This window comes from Pseudophryne corroboree, chromosome 3 (genome assembly GCF_028390025.1).
Source record: "Pseudophryne corroboree isolate aPseCor3 chromosome 3, aPseCor3.hap2, whole genome shotgun sequence".
NCBI classification, from domain to species: domain Eukaryota; kingdom Metazoa; phylum Chordata; class Amphibia; order Anura; family Myobatrachidae; genus Pseudophryne; species Pseudophryne corroboree.
Genome location: NC_086446.1, coordinates 105431073 through 105453294, shown reverse-complemented (window position 1 = coordinate 105453294; position 22222 = coordinate 105431073). Strand labels below are relative to the sequence as shown.

General features: G+C 45.3%; 1 protein-coding gene across 2 annotated transcripts in view; it reads right to left on the bottom strand.

Annotated features, from left to right (window-relative positions):
* Positions 1-3759: 3759 nt before the first annotated feature.
* Positions 3760-22222, bottom strand: part of LOC135054906 (gastrula zinc finger protein XlCGF57.1-like) — a 55701-nt gene continuing 37238 nt past the window's right edge. The window contains exons 3-5 of one of the 2 annotated variants that reach the window (XM_063958368.1): positions 21414-21599; positions 9039-9162; positions 3760-6266 (exon numbers count right to left, since the gene is read on the bottom strand). In XM_063958368.1, the coding sequence (XP_063814438.1) occupies positions 4735-6266; positions 9039-9162; positions 21414-21599 (1842 nt within the window). In that variant the 3' untranslated portion in view covers positions 3760-4734. Of the gene's footprint in view, positions 6267-9038; positions 9163-21413; positions 21600-22222 lie in introns of those variants that run through there. The other variant, XM_063958369.1, reaches the window with a different exon arrangement.

Genomic DNA, 22222 nt, shown 5'->3' with positions numbered 1-22222 from the left:
AGGCTGTACTGGTGAACAAGCCCAGGTGTGGTGAAACGTACGTCCAGGTACTAAGATCAGAGCCAGATTGCAGGCAGTAAGATCAGAGCCAGACCGATCTAACAATTAAGGCAACGGCTCCTCACTGCAGGAGGAAGCCGCGGTCAGATGACAGTCAACCGCTGAGACACTTGTTTTAGGCCATGTCATTAACCCTTAGCTGATTCCAAATCAAGTCACAATAACAGACTGGCATGGCAGTTCGAACTGTAATTATGCTAATCTAGCTATTAATAGGTAATATATTTTCTGATGTTTAAGAATTGAATTAAGAAACATGGATTAGATGTGCTTGACATTGTGACAGCTACGTCAGTGTTTATGGAACCACAAATCAGGTTTTTAATTATTTTTGCTACTCTACTAAGGTTTTGAGGATTATGACTTGCGCAATATCATTGAATACTGTGTAAAATCAGTACCACTCTGCACCTTGTAGGAATTGTTAACCACGGTTACAGGTCGCGGTATCAACTCTCTGTTGATTCCCAATCAGGTTATAATAACAGACCAGTGTGATGGAGTGAATTGGGATCACGCTAATTCCAGCTAACAACAGGTAACATAATTCTGCTGACAAAATAATTTAACCATACATGTCAATTGTGTCTGGCACTGTGTGAGTAATTTAAGTGTCTGTGATCATCACAATTTAAGTGTTTAGTTATTTGTGCCACCTTCTTAATTTAATTTTTGGAAGATTATGGTTTGTGCCACATGTATAGCCAGCAGGACGTGACTGTATTAGCACTATTTGCAATAATAGTGGTATAAACCATATTGAAGCAGCACACTCTATATAATTTGTTTTAAACCGTGATGCAAATTCCAGAGCATTATCTATGCAAGAATAATATATAGCCAGGTGATTATAATATTAAGCTGTTGACTAAGATAATTAATTAATTTAAGTTTTATATTTCAATTTAGGTTAGAAAGATTCTCACATCGAATATTAGTCACCATAACGATAATGATAAGAATTATTAAAATAGCTATGTGCTTATGAATTTTTTTGGGGGGAGGCGTGTCAATATATATGACAGCTATGAATCAAATTTTCACCCTCTTTATTTTAAAGAGTGTCATTAAAAGTTACGTTTTTAAAATACTAATCATATCAATTCAAAATCAATTAATTTAAAAGAGTGCTCCAAAAAAGGCAATCCCTGTTTTTTTTCCGGTAAACTGCCGGTTTCTGTGTATCTTCACACACAGACACACATACATACATACATACATACATATACACACACACACATATACATACACACACACGCGCACATATATACACACACACTGCTCAAAAAAATAAAGGAAACACTAAAATAACACATCCTAGATCTGAATGAATGATATATTCTTATTAAATACTTTGTTCATTACATAGTTGAATGTGCTGACAACAAAATCACACAAAAATTATCAACGGAAATCAAAATTATTAACCCATGGAGGTCTGGATTTGGATTCACCCTCAAAATTAAAGTGGAAAAACACACTACAGGCTGATCCAACTTTGATGTAATGTCCTTAAAACAAGTCAAAATGAGGCTTAGTAGTGCGTGTGTGTGGCCTCCACGTGCCTGTATGACCTTCCTACAACGCCTGGGCATGCTCCTGATGAGGTGGCGGATGGTCTCCTGAGGGATCTCCTCCCATACCTGGACTAAAGCATCCGCCAACTCCTGGACAGTCTGTGGTGGATGGAGCGAGACATGATGTCCCAGATGTGCTCAATTGGATTCAGGTCTGGGGAACGGGCGGGCCAGTCCATAGCATCAATGCCTTCGTCTTGCAGGAACTGCTGAGACACTCCAGCCACATGAGGTCTAGCATTGTCTTGCATTAGGAGGAACCTAGGGCCAACCGCACCAGCATATGGTCTCACAAGGGGTCTGAGGATCTCATCTCGGTACCTAATGGCAGTCAGGCTACCTCTGGCGAGCACATGGAGGGCTGTGCGGCCCCCCAAAGAAATGCCACCCCACACCATTACTGACCCACTGCCAAACCGGTCATGCTGGAGGATGTTGCAGGCAGCAGAACATTCTTCTTGGCGTCACCAGACTCTGTCACATGTGCTCAGTGAGAACCTGCTTTAATCTGTGAAGAGCACAGGGCGCCAGTGGCGAATTTGCCAATCTTGGTGTTCTCTGGCAAATGCCAAATGTCCTGCACGGTGTTGGGCTGTAAGCACAACCCCCACCTGTGGATGTCGGGCCCTCATACCACCCTCATGGAGTCTGTTTCTGATCGTTTGAGTAGACACATGCACATTTGTGGCTTGCTGGAGGTCATTTTGCAGGGCTCTGGCAGTGCTCCTCCTGTTCCTCCTTGCACAAAGGCGGAGGTAGCGGTCCTGCTGCTGGGTTGTTGCCCTCCTCCACGTCTCCTGGTAGCGCCTCCATGCTCTGGACACTACGCTGACAGACACAGCAAACCTTCTTGCCACAGCTCGCATTGATGTGCCATCCTGGATGAGCTGCACTACCTGAGCCACTTGTGTGGGTTGTAGGGAGGACATACAGGCACGTGGATGCCACACACACTAATGAGCCTCATTTTGACTTGTTTTAAAGACATTACATCAAAGTTGGATCAGCCTGTAGTGTGTTTTTCCACTTTAATTTTGAGGGTGACTCCAAATCCAGACCTCCATGGGTTAATAAATTTGACTTCCATTGATAATTTGTGTGATTTTGTTGTCAGCACATTCAATTATGTAAAGAACAAAGTATTTAGAAAGAATATTTCATTCAGATCTAGGATGTGTTATTTTAGTGTTCCCTTTATTTTTTCGAGCAGTGTATATACATAAAAAAAATCTCCCTTGTTCAGGTGCTGCACATGCTTGAAGAACAGAAAGGAGACAAGTGTGCTGCAGAGGGGAGAATTATCACTTTCCGAAAAACTGTCTTCTCAAAAAGCCCAGTTATTCAGAAGTGATCATTTTGAGATGGGGTCATAATGGAGTACTGAAATAATTGCAATGAGAATTGAAAACTAAAAATTCTCATTGCACAATTCTCATATTGGAAGCTATTACATTTGGGGGTTTATTTCCGAAGCATTGGGATGTAAAACCTGGCGCTTCCGATTATATTTAGGACGATATTTAAAAGGACCCTTTTAAATAATTGGGCATAAACACAATCAGTAGCATCAGGTTTTTCTAATCAACACTTCGTAAATTAATTGTGGTCTACATTGTGTGGGATAAGCTTACTAAAAATGATCTTTCGACCTCTCAATTGCATTATGGGTGTCTTCAGCCCTGCCAGGCTCCATGAGGATATTGGAACCCTACAATCTAGGGGCTGGTAGTAGGCCACAAGCAGAATCCTATGTTGAGAGAGCAGGGTGTACTTTTTTTTTTTATCCTTTTCTTCCAAACTGGAGCCATCAACAGAATTGTGTGTAACTATGGATCAGGCATCCAAACAAAATTCATACTAAGAACTAGGGCCATCTGGCCGAGCAGCACAGCCTTCTGGCACTCTGCTCGGCGTACAGAGACACTAGAGCGTGCTGCTAAACCACACCCCCATGAACCGTGAACACGCCCCCTTGTCATGAGCATCTACAATGCTACGGCCAGTATAGAGCCCCAGCCCTTCCATGCTACAAACTAAAAAAAAATGCACTGAATGGCACAGAAAGAAGGAAGACTGAACAATTTTAAGTTAACAATCAAGCAAACAAGCAGAAACGGCCATATTTCATATTGGTTGGGTTTATTTTGAGAAATATTTTAGAATTCATTTTATGTACATTTCCAAAGTCAAATAATGTAAAAACGATATTCATTGGCACGCGACGTTTGTCCTTGTGTTTGCAGCGCCATGTACTTGAAATGGTTACTTTCATGATTCACGAGTGTGACTGGACCATTAACTACATTTAATAGTCTCACATAAGAAATTCTTCTAAATATCTATTCTTTTTAAACAAACCTCCATTATATGTACAATTATTACATGAACAATGTGCCAGTGAAATCACTTGCTCCTAATAAACAGACTGACCTCAAATACTGGTGTAGCCCACACGATGGCTGCTGTCATGAGCAGGAGACATGGGTGGTCATTCAGAGTTGATCGCTCGTTATTTTTTTTCCGCAACGGAGCGATTAGTCACTAATGCGCAATGTCCGCAGTGCGACTGCGCCAAGTAAATTTGCTATTAAGTTAGGTATTTTACTCACGGCATTACGAGGTTTTTTCTTCGTTCTGGTGATCGTAGTGTGATTGACAGGAAGTGGGTGTTTCTGGGCGGAAACTGGCCGTTTTATGGGTGTGTGCGAAAAAACGCTGCCGTTTCTGGGAAAAACGCGGGAGTGTCTGAAGAAACGGGGGAGTGTCTGGATGAACGCTGGGTGTGTTTGCGACGTCAAACCAGGAACGAAACTGACTGAACTGATCGCAGTGGCAGAGTAAGTCTCGAGCTACTCAGAAACTGCTAAGAACTGTCTATTCGCAAATCTGCTAATCTTTCGTTCGCAAATCTACTATGCTAAGATTCACTCCCAGTAGGCGGCGGCTTAGCGTGTGCAAAGCTGCTAAAAGCAGCTTGCGAGCGAACAACTCGGAATGAGGGCCATGGTTACTTCAGACATTAAACCATAGGAACACACACAATTTACATTGTCCCACTGAAACATATCATTCATGAAGGAGAGTACAATCTTTTCTATCAATCGTGATTTTTTAGGTGTCTGTTTAAAGGACCCTTAAATTTAAAGCCTTTTCCACATTTCTCACAAGAATATTTTAGAGCTTTAGTGTGAGTCGCCAAATGTAGGGCTAGATGAGACCTGCGAGAGAAGCATTTGTCACATTCAGTGCAAGGAAAAGGTTTCTCCCCTGTATGAGTCCTCAGATGCTTAACAAGATTGGCCTTATTGGTAAATCGCCCCTCACAGTACGTACAAGCGAAAGGTTTTTCACCCGTGTGGACCCTCTGATGAATGATGAGTTGGGCTTTGAAGACAAAACGTTTTCCACATTCTGCACAGGGAAATGGCTTCTCCCCTGTATGAAACCTGGTGTGCGTGACAAGATTGACTTTATTGGTGAAGCGTTTTCCACACTCGAGGCATGAATACGGCTGTTCTCCAGTGTGCGTCCGCTGGTGTCGGATGAGGTGCGAGTTCCGGGCAAAACTTCTCTCACATTCCGAGCAGGAAAACGGCTTTTGCCCGGCGTGTGTGTTCCGATGTTTAAGAAGCTGCGACTTGTCAGAGAAGCACCTTCCACACTCGGAACATGGGAACGGTTTCTCTCCCGTGTGAGTGCGCTGGTGTATAATGACACTCCCTCTGCTTGCGAAGCACTTTCCACATTCAGAGCAACAAAATGGCCGCTCTCCGGTGTGGACAAGCTGGTGTTTGAGAACGGTGGCCTTGTCCGTGAAAGACTTGCCGCACTCCTGGCATGTGAACGGTTTCTCTCCCGTGTGCAACCTCCGGTGCCGTGCAAGGTGCGAGCTGCCGAAAAACCGCCTCCCACATTCGTCACATGTATACGGCCTCTTTCCCGTATGAATCCTCTGGTGCCGGACAAGATAGGACTTGCAGGTGAAGGATTTATCACATTCGGAGCAGGAAAAGGATTTTTCCCCTGTGTGACTCCTCTGGTGAATGATGAACCTTGACCTCTTGGAGAAAGACCTCCCACAAAGAGGGCAGGTATAGCTGCTAGGTGTGGTGTGAGTTTTGTAGTGCGCTATGAAGGCGGATTTCCTTTTACAGTTCTTACCGCACTCCTTGCAAGTCACAGAACCATCTTTTTCAATTTTTTGCAGGTTTAAGTCTTCTACAATAGTGTCAGATGTATACGGGGTCTCCGAGTCTGATAGCGTTTCGTCTTCCCAGGAGAAGAAGTCTTCCTCAGACTTAATGGCATCAAAGTCATTTTTTGCATGCCGTTTCACTGAGCGGTTAGTGTCGGAAGGATTTCCACCATATAAAAGTGGAGATTCCTTTTTAACAAGAGCAGCTTTAATGTCTGTCTGCGTGTGAGTAGTAGCAGTGTAAATACTAGTGTCCACTGGTTGCCCTTTCAGGAATGAATCTGAACACCTATTTACTTTTGTCATACATTTCAGCTTCCCTCCTGCCAATCTCTTAGTTTTTCTTGGTTTTTTAAGCTTTTTCAAACTAGTCTTTGTTTCTTTTGCACGGATGGCTGCGCAATCGTCTGGTGCAACTCTGCCCACAGGCCCACCTGCAAAAAATAAACAAAGCGTTAGACTTCCCCATCCCACATCTGTAAACAGTTTGTTTTGGGTTCAGTTAGCAGAGACTTAAACTCCATTCTAGCACGATGTACGGGTGATGTACAGTGCGTGCCTCCCTCCACCACCTTTGCGGTGTCACGCGAGCAAGGCCCCGCACCACAAACCACCAATGTTGGTAGCTGTGCATTAGTGTACAACTCTGAAACAAGCCTTTTGTGTATCTGCTGTCCCTGGCTTCTAGAGTATACAGCCAGCAAGTTGGCAGTCTTCAGTGATAACATATTCTACCCTTATTATGAAGGCTTCTGCTAAACATAAAATCCATAATCCAAACCCTTTAGAGTTGCTATTTGTTCCTTTTTTTAAAAACAATAAAAGTGTTATTTTAAACTGGGATAAACTAGCTGCATAGTAAAGTTGAAATGTCCTTTATCCAGACTGCCTACCCTCCCGCTTTCTGCAGGAGACTCCCTGAAATACTGTAGTAGCAATCTCCCTCACTCCCTGCATAGTCCATCAATCTCCCTGATTGCACCTTACCCCCATTATGCAGCTCTTACATTCTTGCGGGGGAAAAAAGAAATCAGAGATACATACATTTAATTGTTCTCATCCGTGCAATTTCCCTACATTGGCTATAAGGCACAGTGATCCCTATGGCTACATGCATTTTAAAGAAGGTTTCTCGTGGCCACTTACAGTATATGGAACCTCTTGTAAAACACAATACACAAAAACAAATCCTGCAACATATCAGTGTCTTTTCTTCAACAAGTAGATCTTACTAACTTTGGGGCTCATTTACATTTGGATGCAAGTCATGTTTATGACACGCCTCTCAGACTTAGCAGTACACGTCCGCATTGATAGGTGTTACTTCACATCTCCCTGAAATGCTTTTTCAGAAGTAGGCAAGTAAGAGTTTAAAGGATGCAGGGTGTGTAGTGCTCACAGGCCCATGGGTCTTGAGGACCCTCGGCACACACCCTGGACCAAGAGATTCACAGATATCCGTGCGGCTTTCCCTTCCCCTATCCTGGCTCAGTGGCGTGGTCATCTTTATGGCTATGAATTAGAAAAGATGGCGCCGCACAGCACTGTGCTTTATTTTGCTCACGCTGAACTTTTCTGCATACATAGCCAGCATGTCTAAAGATAGAATGCCCACACAGTTAGTATGCTGAACATAGCATCCCAACCGTGTCAAGATACTGGCTATATCGCCTGTAGTCACTGTCTACATAGTGACCGTTGAGCTCCCATGCGTACCCCAGACAGTGCTACCGAGCCCTGGCAATGGGAGGGGGCGTGGCCATACCCTCTCCTCTGAAAATATGCAAAATTAAAAAGTTATATGCGCCTGTGAAACGTCCGTGATAGTGGGTGAAGGATCCAGCGGGTGGAGGCTGCGGGCGGCAGGGCTGGTGCCATTGTGAGAGAGAGCATACTAACTGCAGCACATGCTGTATGCTGGGCTGGGAAAAGAGGCTGCTGGGGGGGGGGTGTTAACCACTCCACCTCCTCTCAGCACCACAGACTCCAGAATAGAAGAGGAGGCAGCTGTGCACTGACACATTGAGTACCAGTCTCCACTGCATACAGCCCTCTCCTCGCTTGAAAAACCTTTGAGAAGGGGGTAAGAATTAGCTGCATTGTGCATTAGTTACTGGAGAATACAAGACCGTGAAATCATGTATTGCATTTATTTCAACTACAAGTTCCGTCATGCTTTACCAACTGATCTGTGGAAGGTATGCTGGCAAAGCATGCTGGGACTCGTAGGTTCACAACAGCTGGAGGGCCACAAGTTTCACATGCCTGCTCTACAGCAACTATTAAGCACATAATCAATTACTTGTTGGCCGATATGAACATTTTACATTTTTCCTAAATGATTCCTCTCTTAACATTTTAAAGGACTATTTCAGTCCAAAGAGTATGGACAAATAAATATTAATCCATTATAATTACCCCAAGCTGTCTCAGTAACCCACAACTAGACTGCAATAGTTTCCATAAGCTGCAGCCACCCACTACACTGTGATAATTACCCGTTATCACACGCAGCCCTTACATATTATATTAAAATATCATTTACCCATCCTGCCGTCAAAGTTTTCATGTGTTCTTCTACTATCTCATGACCTAAACGACTATTAGCCATAACGAAATCATGTATTACACAGATTTAATTACTCTAAGGTTCAAATTGTAGTCTACATAGAATTCACGTAAAATATAAGTTTGTACTTTATAAAACAGAGTAGAAGTCTGTGTCGGCTGCAGAGATGGGGGGTGCAGCACAGTCCAAAATTCAAATAGGGGATCCATACCTACTGCCAGCGAGTCCTGGAAGGCGATGTTTGGCAGCGTTTGTAGTGGCAGTTGGCGCAGCTGCCCTATTTGAATTTTGGACTGCGCTGCACCACCACCTCTGGACCCACCACTGGTTGGAGTAGACATTTGGGTCAGAGACAGTAGTAAAATAGAGGTAACAGAGTTGACCGCTTGACATACAGACGCCTCCGCCCTGGCACGCTCGAGTATTAATTTAAATAAAGAACTCTCACTTTGATTGGAATTATTAACCCACAAGACAAATAGAACAGACACTGTTTGTGCTTGAGATGAAGTTTAAAAGTTGACTTAGATGGAATTTCATTGATTTGAAATAGCTAAAAATCAATGACCTGCAGCTGAAGCAAGGCTGTTCTATTTCCTCTGTACACAAGTCTGATGCTGGCAAGAAATGATCTTACCGGCTGAGAGGACAAGAGAGCGATCCTCCGTTAAGGCGTCCATGTACAGATCCTTGTGTCCCTCTAAATACTCCCACTCCTCCATGGAGAGATAGACAGTGACATCCTGACACCTTATAGGAACCTAGAACATAAAACTGCATAAACGGGTACAAAAGCAGCTCACACATCAAACTCTAACCTGCTACGCTATATAGTATCTGACAAGCCCAATAACATCTTCAAATACATTAATACAAAAAAAAAAAAAAGGGATATTCTGAGGGCAACGGGGGGGGGGGGTCCTACAGGTAGTCTCAACTCCTGTTCACTTGGTTCAGCCCTCTACAATTCCCCCAGTTTAAAAAAAAAACAAAAAGTGTATATCGTAATAAGAAAGTCACCATAACAAGTTTCAACCTCTACAATCTTTAGAATCCACTTGAAGAAACACTTTACAACAATCAAAACACATCAGGGTGGCCCTAAGAAAAAAGCAGGTGTGGCCATTTTGTTCTCGCAATACTGCCAGTTTGTGTTGAAGAAACAGATTAAGGACTCTGATGGCCGATACTTAATCCTTGTGGGTACCTTGGAAGATAAACTACTGCGATTGTAGCAGGTTTATGCCCCGAATACTAAACAAATCCCATTCATTAGGAAATTCTGCAAGACCCTTCGTGCCTCCCTGTCAGGTTCACTGATCATATTGGGGGACTTTAATTTAGTTCTACACCCGTTTATGGATAAATCCTCGACACACTGCCCGCTGAAATCTACCCCTCCCAGAGACCAGTCTCAGGTCTTTAGATGTATTCTACACGAATACGATCTCTATGATGTATGCAGAGCCCGGATTCCGACTTGTAGAGATTACACCTTCTACTCACCTGTACATAATTGATATTTCTTTGTCTGATAAATGGACTCTCCAACAGATTACAAAAGCTTCCATCATGCCAGTCCCCTGGTCTCACCATTCAGCTTTATTGATGAGGACGGGACCGGTCCTCGGCTCAAATCCCCCCTCGTCCCTGGCGAGTAGCTTTTGAATGATGCCGATTCTAAAACACGTATTTTGCAATCGTTAACCCTGTACCTAGAAACTAATTTCCCAGCTGACACTTCTCGCTTCACCCATTGGTAGGGTTGCCACCTCATCCCTTTAATCCTGGAGACCTCTGAATAATACAGGTTCTGTGGCTGATTAAAACCAGGTGGAATGCAGGCTTGAATTTAATCAGCCACAAAACCTGTGTAAATCACAGGTCTCCAGGATTAAAGGCATGAGGTGGCAACCCTACCCATTGGTGTGCTTTGAAGGCAGTCGTGAGGGGCTCTATAATCCAGTCCGCGGCTAGTCATCGTAGGGCATTGCATGAACGTCTGAAAGCCGTTGAAAAGTGACTAGCTGGCCTGGAAGGTAAACTTAAAGTCTCACCCACTAATCGGTCACTTTACAATACTATTTGAATACTCCTCTGTCTGATATTATAAGCTAAATCGCTCCAAAACAGAGGCAATTCCAATTAACTTTCCCGCCGATTTACTCGCCCTGTTAAAAGCCGAATATGATTACGCCTGGCAGGATGGAAGCTTGAAGTACAGGTTGAGTCTCCCTTATCCAAAATGCTTGGGACCAGAGGTATTTTGGATATGGGATTTTTCCGTATTTTGGAATAATTGTATACCATAATGAGATATCATGGTGATGGGACCTAAATCTAAGCACAGAATGCATTTATGTTTCATATACACCTTATACACACAGCCTGATGGTCATTTTAGCCAATATTTTTTATAACTGTGCATTAAACAAAGTGTGTCTACATTCACACAATTCATTTATGTTTCATATACACCTTATACACACAGCCTGAAGGACATTTAATACAATATTTTTAATAACTTTGTGTATTAAACAAAGTTTGTGTACATTGAGCCATCAAAAAACAAAGATTTCACTATCTCACGCTCACTCAAAAAAGTCCGTATTTCGGAATATTTGGATATGGGATACTCAACCTGTATCTGGGAATCCAGATTTCTCCCTCAGAGTTTCAGATCTCATAGCTTGCAACTATCCCCCGCTGCTACACAAATTTTCGTCTATGACAAATGACTGGGCGCTACTCAATATATCGTGGTTAGGCCGTATTAATGCTCTGAAAATGGTTCTGCTTCCCAAATTACTGTATTTATTTTGGACTATTCCTATTCTTTTGCCTAAATCTTTGCTGACCAAATTTAACTCGGCTCTTATTAAGTATGTCTGGAAAGGCAAGAAGCCCAGACTTCCCCGTAGTAGAATGTCTCTACCAAAATCTAAAGGTGGTTTAGCTTATCCCGATTTATATTCCTATCAAGTAGCAAGTTTCCTGGCCCAGTTAGGTGCTTGGTTCGAGGATTGTACCGATAAATCTTCGGTTCTCCTTGAGAGGGGCTTGCTGTCACCTGTCCCCTTACCTGATATACTGTGGTTGCCCGCAACAGCGGGACTGAGTCTAAATGACCGTTCCTTGGTAGTTCATTCTATGCGTAAATCATGGCTTTCTCTAGTATCTAAGTTGCCGGAAGTTATCCTCCCATCCCTGGAACTTTCACTGTTGGCTTTAGCACATTTAATTCCTGACCTATCATTTGATTCATGGATCTCCCGGTGTATTTCTACTTTAAGTGATGTGACGGAAGCTGGCTCCTTGGTTCCCTTTGCAACCCTTCATTCTAAATACAGTATTTCTAGTAAGGATTTTTATAAATATCTCCAACTGCGCCATTGGCTACAAAGTGTTTGTAAACCATTAGGTACTGTGAATTCCTAAATTTCTACAGAATAAAATTTGTAAAGCGGTCTCTAAAGGTGCCATCTCCTGATGGTATGATATCCTGGTTTGTCCTCAACAACCAGCTAAGTTTCCTTACCAAATTAAGTGGGAATCCGACTTGGCTTGTCTCCTGACAGAGGGTGAATGGCAGACAGTATACCACTTATGTTTTCATGCCTCTAAATGCCAATCCCACAAGCTTCTTCACCGCCAATACCTTACTCCTGCCCTCTTACACACTATGTGGCCTACTACTTCTAATACCTGTTGGCGACAATGTGGAAGTGTGGGAACTCTTTTCCATATTTTCTGGTTGTGCCCCCTGGTTGCTAGCCATTGGTCTAGAGCAGGCATTCCCAACCACGGTCCTCAAGGCAAACCAACAGTGCAGGTTTTAGTGATATCCAGGCTCCAGCACAGATGGTTAAATCAAAATAACTAAGGTACTAATTAAGTCACCTGTGTTCAAGCCTGGATATCACTAAAACCTGCACTGTTGGTGTGCCTTGAGGACCGCTGTTAGGAATGCCTGGTCTAGAGTATTTGACCTCATTTCCAAACTTTTGGGAACCCCGATATCTCCCCATCCTAAAATAGCGTTACTCCATCTGTTTCCGGACTGCATTCATCTCAATGACAGATATGTCCTAGGTCATATTCTAGCATCCACAAAACTTTTCCTAGCCAAATATTGGCGAACCTCATTAATTCCCACGATCCCCGCAATTGAACATGAAGTTCAAACGCATTTTGAATTTGAGACTGCAGGGCTGTCATACTCAAAAACAACTTAACAGTTAACCAAATGGTCTCCCTGGGTTGCATATAGAGCATCTATTCTCGCTTGAGAATTTAAACGTTTATTAAATCTAGAGCACCTATAGGGTATTCCTGTTGTACCATCTCCAGGCATACTGTGTGGGCTTTCTTTGTATTTTTTTTAATATTTAAATTTATATCTATTGTTTGGCTTTTTCCTTAGCGTATCTCAATTTTTCCACTGTTAATTGGTGCTGTTTCTGTTTTAATATATTATGTATACTTTGAATTGGTCTGGCAATGTGGCCTTGTTGTTGAGGACCTCACTAAGCAGATGTTGCCGTTTAACTATGCTGATTGTGTCAGGTTGTATTTTCTCTCTGTGGAACTTTATGTATACATGCCCCCTTCCCTCCCTTTTTCTTCTCTCTGTATCCCCCCCCTTCCCCCACTTCATACTTTATATAGCTTGAAACTTTAATTAAAAAAAAAAAAAAAATCATCATCAGGGCAATAGGTGTAAGTTATATTTTACAGGAGGAGGGTGAGGGTGGGGGGTGGAAAACAGACAACGAGCACAGCTATTCAGATCAGGGTGTTGAGAATTGAGTCATAGGACAATCCACATCAGAAAAGGACAAACTACTATGTGTTTATCCAATGTAACAGGTGGGGGTGCACCCAGAAAATAAAAAATATTGTCAATAGTCAAGAAAAAAGGAAAGGGGATTAAAAAAATAAAATAAAATAAAAACCGCTCTGTTTTGGGCACTCAGTCTATGAAAGAGTTAAAACGTAACTTTTAAAAAGTTAAATTTTCTTTACTTCATACACCGAGTGCCCCAAAGAGTTGTTTTTCCTTTTTCTTCTTGACTATTGATGGGTGTAAGTACCCGATGCTTTGTAATACCCCATATGGACTTTCGCTGGAGTAACTCTGGGCAGGAGAGTATGTTGAGAGCCATGGCTCTTTGGTAGGCAGTCTGTACAGTAAGCGGTCAGCATACTGCTCATCGGGATCCCGGCTGTCACAATACCGATGCCGGGATCCCAACTGGTTTACCATACCGCTGCCGGTATACTGGCGAGGTAGGCGATTCCCCCTCTATGGGTGTCCATGACACCCATAACGGGAGAATAGAACCTGTGGCGAGCGTAACTTGCCACCGAGCCCGCAAGGGGCTTTGTTGAGCTAGCCCCCCTGCCAGCATTCCACTGCTCAAGATGCAGATGTCGGTATAATGACTATCGGCATCCAGTGCGTCGGGATAACATACTGATCCCGCCTGTACAACTGCTGTGGCTTTGTGTGACAGGATTCATTTATTTTCTATGTATGCGTTTTTTTCTATTTGATCTTTAAAATAAGAATTTACTTACCGATAATTCTATTTCTCGTAGTCCGTAGTGGATGCTGGGGACTCCGTCAGGACCATGGGGGAATAGCGGCTCCGCAGGAGACAGGGCACAAAAGTAAAAGCTTTAGGATCAGGTGGTGTGCACTGGCTCCTCCCCCTATGACCCTCCTCCAAGCCTCAGTTAGGATACTGTGCCCGGACGAGCGTACACAATAAGGAAGGATTTTGAATCCCGGGTAAGACTCATACCAGCCACACCAATCACACTGTACAACCTGTGATCTGAACCCAGTTAACAGCATGATAACAGCGGAGCCTCTGAAAAGATGGCTCACAACAATAATAACCCGATTTTTGTAACAATAACTATGTACAAGTATTGCAGACAATCCGCACTTGGGATGGGCGCCCAGCATCCACTACGGACTACGAGAAATAGAATTATCGGTAAGTAAATTCTTATTTTCTCTGACGTCCTAAGTGGATGCTGGGGACTCCGTCAGGACCATGGGGATTATACCAAAGCTCCCAAACGGGCGGGAGAGTGCGGATGACTCTGCAGCACCGAATGAGAGAACTCCAGGTCCTCCTCAGCCAGGGTGTGCCCCTGACCAAGTAGCAGCTCGGCAAAGTTGTAAAGCCGAGACCCCTCGGGCAGCCGCCCAAGATGAGCCCACCTTCCTTGTGGAATGGGCATTTACATATTTTGGCTGTGGCAGGCCTGCCACAGAATGTGCAAGCTGAATTGTACTACACATCCAACTAGCAATCGTCTGCTTAGAAGCAAGAGCACCCAGTTTTTTGGGTGCCTGCAGGATAACAGCAAGTCAGTTTTCCTGACTCCAGCCGTCCTGGAAACCTATATTTTCAGGGCCCTGACAACATCTAGCAACTTGGAGTCCTCCAAGTCCCTAGTAGCCGCAGGTACCACAATAAGCTGGTGCAGGTGAAACGCTGACACCACCTTAGGGAGAAACTGGGGACGAGTCCGCAGCTCTGCCCTGTCCGAATGGACAATCAGATATGGGCTTTGTGAGACAAAGCCGCCAATTCTGACACTCGCCTGGCCGAGGCCAGGGCCAACAGCATGGTCACTTTCCATGTGTGATTTGAGGAATCCCAGAACTACGTTGAGATCCCACAGTGCCACTGGAGGCACAAAAGGGGGTTGTATATGCAGTACTCCCTTGACAAACTTCTGGACTTCAGGAACTGAAGCCAATTTTTTCTGGAAGAAAATTGACAGGGCCGAAATTTGAACCTTAATGGACCCCAATTTGAGGCCCATAGACACTCCTGCTTGCAGGAAATGCAGGAATCGACCGAGTTGAAATTTCTTCGTGGGGCCTTCCTGGCCTCACACCACGCAACATATTTTCGCCACATGTGATGATAATGTTGTGCGGTCACCTCCTTCCTGGCTTTGACCAGGGTAGGAATGACCTCTTCCGGAATGCCTTTTTCCCTTAGGATCCGGCGTTCCACCGCCATGCCGTCAAACGCAGCCGCGGTAAGTCTTGGAACAGACATGGTACTTGCTGAAGCAAGTCCCTTCTTAGCGGCAGAGGCCATGAGTCCTCTGTGAGCATTTCTTGAAGTTCCGGGTACCAAGTCCTTCTTGGCCAATCCGGAGCCACGAGTATAGTTCTTACTCCTCTACGTCTTATAATTCTCAGTACCTTGGGTATGAGAAGCAGAGGAGGGAACACATACACCGACTGGTACACCCACGGTGTTACCAGAACGTCCACAGCTATTGCCTGAGGGTCTCTTGACCTGGCGCAATACCTGTCCAGTTTTTTGTTCAGGCGGGACGCCATCATGTCCACCTTTGGTCTTTCCCAACGGTTCACAATCATGTGGAAGACTTCCCGATGAAGTCCCCACTCTCCCGGGTGGAGGTCGTGCCTGCTGAGGAAGTCTGCTTCCCAGTTGTCCACTCCCGGAATGAACACTGCTGACAGTGTTATCACATGATTTTCCGCCCAGCGAAGAATCCTTGCAGTTTCTGCCATTGCCCTCCTGCTTCTTGTGCCGCCCTGTCTGTTTACGTGGGCGACTGCCGTGATGTTGTCCCACTGGATCAATACCGGCTGACCTTGAAGCAGAGGTCTTGCTAAGCTTAGAGCATTGTAAATTGCCCTTAGCTCCAGTATATTTATGTGGAGAGAAGTCTCCAGACTATATCACACTCCCTGGAAATTTTTTCCCTGTGTGACTGCTCCCCAGCCTCTCAGGCTGGCATCCGTGGTCACCAGGACCCAGTCCTGAATGCCGAATCTGCGGCCCTTTAATAGATGAGCACTCTGCAGCCACCGCAGAAGAAACACCCTTGTCCTTGGAGACAGGGTTATCCGCTGATGCATCTGAAGATGCGATCCGGACCATTTTTCCAGCAGATCCCACTGAAAAGTTCTTGCGTGAAATCTGCCGAATGGAATCGCTTCGTAAGAAGCCACCATTTTTCCCAGGACCCTTGTGCAATGATGCACTGACACTTTTCCTGGTTTTAGGAGGTTCCTGACTAGCTCGGATAACTCCCTGGCTTTCTTCTCCGGGAGAAACACCCTTTTCTGGACTGTGTCCAGAATCATCCCTAGGAACAGCAGACGTGTCGTCGGAAACAGCTGCGATTTTGGAATATTTAGAATCCACCCGTGCTGTCGTAGAACTACTTGAGATAGTGCTACTCCGACCTCCAACTGTTCTCTGGACCTTGCCCTTATCAGGAGATCGTCCAAGTAAGGGATAATTAAGACGCCTTTTCTTTGAAGAAGAATCATCATTTCGGCCATTACCTTGGTAAAGACCCGGGGTGCCGTGGACAATCCAAACGGCAGCGTCTGAAACTGATAGTGACAGTTCTGTACCACGAACCTGAGGTACCCTTGGTGAGAAGGGCAAATTTGGACATGGAGGTAAGCATCCCTGATGTCCAGGGACACCATATAGTCCCCTTCTTCCTGGTTCGCTATCACTGCTCTGAGTGACTCCATCTTGATTTGAACCTTTGTATGTAAGTGTTCAAATATTTCAGATTTAGAATAGGTCTCACCGAGCCGTCTGGCTTCAGTACCACAATATAGTGTGGAATAATACCCCTTTCCTTGTTGTAGGAGGGGTACTTTGATTATCACCTGCTGGGAATACAGCTTGTGAATTGTTTCCAATACTGCCTCCCTGTCGGAGGGAGACGTTGGTAAAGCAGACTTCAGGAACCTGCGAGGGGGAGACGTCTCGAATTTCCAATCTGTACCCCTGGGATACTACTTGTAGGCTCCAGGGGTCCACTTGCGAGTGAGCCCACTGCGTGCTGAAACTCTTGAGACGACCCCCCACCGCACCTGAGTCCGCTTGTACGGCCCCAGCGTCATGCTGAGGACTTGGTAGAAGCGGTGGAGGGCTTCTGTTCCTGGGAATGGGCTGCATGCTGCAGTCTTCTTCCCTTTCCTCTATCCCTGGGCAGATATGACTGGCCTTTTGCCCGCTTGCCCTTATGGGGACGAAAGGACTGAGGCTGAAAAGACGGTGTCTTTTTCTGCTGAGATGTGACTTGGGGTAAAAAAGGTGGATTTTCCAGCTGTTGCCGTGGCCACCAGGTCCGATGGACCGACCCCAAATAACTCCTCCCCTTTATACGGCAATACTTCCATGTGCCGTTTGGAATCTGCATCACCTGACCACTGTCGTGTCCATAAACATCTTCTGGCAGATATGGACATCGCACTTACTCTTGATGCCAGAGTGCAAATATCCCTCTGTGCATCTCGCATATATAGAAATGCATCCTTTAAATGCTCTATAGTCAATAATATACTGTCCCTGTCCAGGGTATCAATATTTTCAGTCAGGGAATCCGACCAAGCCACCCCAGCGCTGCACATCCAGGCTGAGGCGATCGCTGGTCGCAGTATAACACCAGTATGTGTGTATATACTTTTTAGGATATTTTCCAGCCTCCTATCAGCTGGCTCCTTGAGGGCGGCCGTATCTGGAGACGGTAACGCCACTTGTGATAAGCGTGTGAGCGCCTTATCCACCCTAAGGGGCGTTTCCCAACGCGCCCTAACTTCTGGCAGGAAAAGGTATACCGCCAATAATTTTCTATCGGGGGAAACCCACGCATCATCACACACTTCATTTAATTTATCTGATTCAGGAAAAACTACAGGTAGTTTTTTCACACCCCACATAATACCCTTTTTTTGTGGTACTTGTAGTATCAGAAATATGTAACACCTCCTTCATTGCCCTTAACATGTAACGTGTGGCCCTAAAGGAAAATACGTTTGTTTCTTCACCGTCGACACTGGAGTCAGTGTCTGTGTCGACCGACTGAGGTAAATGGGCGTTTTAAAGCCCCTGACGGTGTTTGAGACGCCTGGACAGGTACTAATTTGTTTGCCGGCCGTCTCATGTCGTCAACCGACCTTGCAGCGTGTTGACATTATCACGTAATTCCCTAAATAAGCCATCCATTCCGGTGTCGACTCCCTAGAGAGTGACATCACCATTACAGGCAATTGCTCCGCCTCCTCACCAACATCGTCCTCATACATGTCGACACACACGTACCGACAAACAGCACACACACATGGAATGCTCTGATAGAGGACAGGACCCCACTAGCCCTTTGGGGAGACAGAGGGAGAGTTTGCCAGCACACACCAAAACGCTATAATTATACAGGGACAACCTTTATATAAGTGTTTTCCCTTATAGCATCTTAATATATAATCATATCACCAAATAAGTGCCCCCCCTCTCTGTTTTAACCCTGTTTCTGTAGTGCAGTGCAGGGGAGAGCCTGGGAGCCTTCCCACCAGCAGTTCTGTGAGGGAAAATGGCGCTGTGTGCTGAGGAGAATAGGCCCCGCCCCCTTTTCGGCGGGCTTCTTCTCCCGTTTTTCTGACAACCTGGCAGGGGTTAAATACATCCTTATAGCCCCAGAGGCTATATGTGATGTATTTTTAGCCAGTATAGGTACTTTCATTGCTGCCCAGGGCGCCCCCCCCAGCGCCCTGCACCCTCAGTGACCGTTGGTGTGAAGTGTGCTGAGAGCAATGGCGCACAGCTGCAGTGCTGTGCGCTACCTCATGAAGACTGAGAAGTCTTCAGCCGCCGATTTCTGGACCTCTTCTCTCTTCAGCATCTGCAAGGGGGTCGGCGGCGCGGCTCCGGTGACCCATCCAGGCTGTACCTGTGATCGTCCCTCTGGAGCTAGTGTCCAGTAGCCTAAGAAGCCAATCCATCCTGCACGCAGGTGAGTTCACTTCTTCTCCCCTAAGTCCCTCGTTGCAGTGAGCCTGTTGCCAGCAGGACTCACTGAAAATAAAAAACCTAATAAAACTTTTACTCTAAGCAGCTCTTTAGGAGAGCCACCTAGATTGCACCCTTCTCGGCCGGGCACAAAAACCTAACTTAACCTAACTGAGGCTTGGAGGAGGGTCATAGGGGGAGGAGCCAGTGCACACCACCTGATCCTAAAGCTTTTACTTTTGTGCCCTGTCTCCTGCGGAGCCGCTATTCCCCCATGGTCCTGACGGAGTCCCCAGCATCCACTTAGGACGTCAGAGAAATTATAATAAATAGTATTACACTAAAACCGTGGTTCTGAGACTGGGTGCCGGGGTACCACAGGTCGGTGGTCAAGGACCAAATCAAATAATTTATGGTCAGTGTGATTGGTAGCCACCAGCTCTGGTTTTGCCTATCATAAAATATGTGGACATCCAGAAGCGCAGCCCTGTCCACCACCACAACATAACCGGGCCTAAGGATCACAGGGAAGCACAATTTACTTGATTTCCTAAAGTTCACTGAATTTTTCCTTAAGAAATCTTTGGCCTAGAGGAGCCGTGGAAACAATGCTGAGAATATAAGGCGCGGTGATTCAAGAAAGTTTGGGAACCACTAGATCAACTTTATCTTTTGGGTACATTTATCTGCTGTGACCTGGTCCCTGATGAGAGAATATACAGTCTGTGAGAGGAAATAGGCAGTAGTAAAGATGGACTGAAAGGCACTCTGTTACCATCCCAAGAGTAAGGGTATTACCTTAAAGGAAACATGAAGGAACCCCTGAAAACGTTGGTGAGAATCTGGGGGACGCATTCTTCTCTACCTCATTAAATTATACTATTGGGACTTGGATTCTGGACAAAATTATTCATTCCCCAGAATAACACCAATGTGTTGTTGAATAATATTATTACTACATAAATAATACATGGATTCTATTATGTTATAGGAACCTGACACACACAATGACACAGTCATCACCCAGACACCTCCCCTGGTGTTACTGTATAACGCCCCATTCCCAGCAGTCACCTCTCCAGTCATCACCCAGACACCTCCCCTGGTGTAACTGTATAATGTCCCATTCCCAGCAGTCACCTCTCCAGTCATCACCCAGACACCTCCCCTGGTGTTACTGTATAATGTCCCATTCCCAGCAGTCACCTCTCCAGTCATCACCCAGACACCTCCCCTGGTGTTACTGTATAACGCCCCATTCCCAGCAGTCACCTCTCCAGTCATCACCCAGACACCTCCCCTGGTGTTACTGTATAACGCCCCATTCCCAGCAGTCACCTCTCCAGTCATCACCCAGACACCTCCCCTGGTGTTACTGTATAATGTCCCATTCCCAGCAGTCACCTCTCCAGTCATCACCCAGACACCTCCCCTGGTGTTACTGTATAATGCCCCATTCCCAGCAGTCACCTCTCCAGTCATCACCCAGACACCTCCCCTGGTGTTACTGTATAATGTCCCATTCCCAGCAGTCACCTCTCCAGTCATCACCCAGACACTCCCCTGGTGTTACTGTATAATGTCCCATTCCCAGCAGTCACCTCTCCAGTCATCACCCAGACACCTCCCCTGGTGTTACTGTATAATACCCCATTCCCAGCAGTCACCTCTCCAGTCATCACCCAGACACCTTCCATGGTGTTACTATATAATGCCCCATTCCCAGCAGTCACCTCTCCAGTCATCACCCAGACACCTCCCCTGCTGTTACTGTATAATGTCCCATTCCCAGCAGTCACCTCTCCAGTCATCACCCAGACACCTCCCCTGGTGTTACTGTATAATGCCCCATTCCCAGCAGTCACCTCTCCAGTCATCACCCAGACACCTCCCCTGGTGTTACTGTATAATGCCCCATTCCCAGCAGTCACCTCTCCAGTCATCACCCAGACACCTCCCCTGGTGTTACTGTATAATGCCCCATTCCCAGCAGTCACCTCTCCAGTCATCACCCAGACACCTCCCCTGGTGTTACTGTATAATACCCCATTCCCAGCAGTCACCTCTCCAGTCATCACCCAGACACCTTCCATGGTGTTACTATATAATGCCCCATTCCCAGCAGTCACCTCTCCAGTCATCACCCAGACACCTCCCCTGCTGTTACTGTATAATGTCCCATTCCCAGCAGTCACCTCTCCAGTCAGCAGCTGAATGATCTTGTTGGTGAGTTCCAGGATCTTCTGCTCATTGTCTCTCCCATGTATCAGTGAGTGAGGTGGAGGGTCCGTGATGGGACTCTGGGTCCGGCTCCATTCTCCTGATAAACAGGAACCACTGGGCGTGACCAAGTTGGCAGACTTCTTCACTACTGTGTAGTCCTACAAAGAAAATATATAAAGAACAAAAAAAAAAAAAAAGCAAGAACAACCCATCAAGGTGTGGCAAAAACTATTCATTATACCCAGCTGCTATACATGTGCATAAGTAGCTTTATATCTGGGAGATACATCAAACCTAAAGATGACAGGTGGAGAAGTTTCCCAAACCAACCAAATTGTTTCTGTCATTTATCAAGGAACATTCTAGAAAATGATAGCCAGGTTCTGCTTGGTTGCTATGGCAACTTCACCTTTTCTATTAAGAAGCTTCAGTACATCTTCCCCTTTATGTTGGCATTAATAAGCAGCGAGAATGAAGGGAGAACAAAAGACATGCAATACAACAAGTAGGCGATATAAAGAGAACCATATTTAGAGACATTGGGGCCTATTTACTAAGCCTTGGATGGAGATAAAGTGGACAGAGATAAACTACCAGCCAATCATCTCCTAATTGTCATTTTTCAAACCCAGCCTGTGCCATGGCGGTTAGGAGCTGATTGGCTGGTACTTTATCTCCATCCAAGGCTTAGTAAATAGACCCCATTATTCTCAACAAAGGAGTAAAACCACATAAGTATTTTCTCTATCTGAGGTAATTGTTGCTCTCTATAACCACCTAT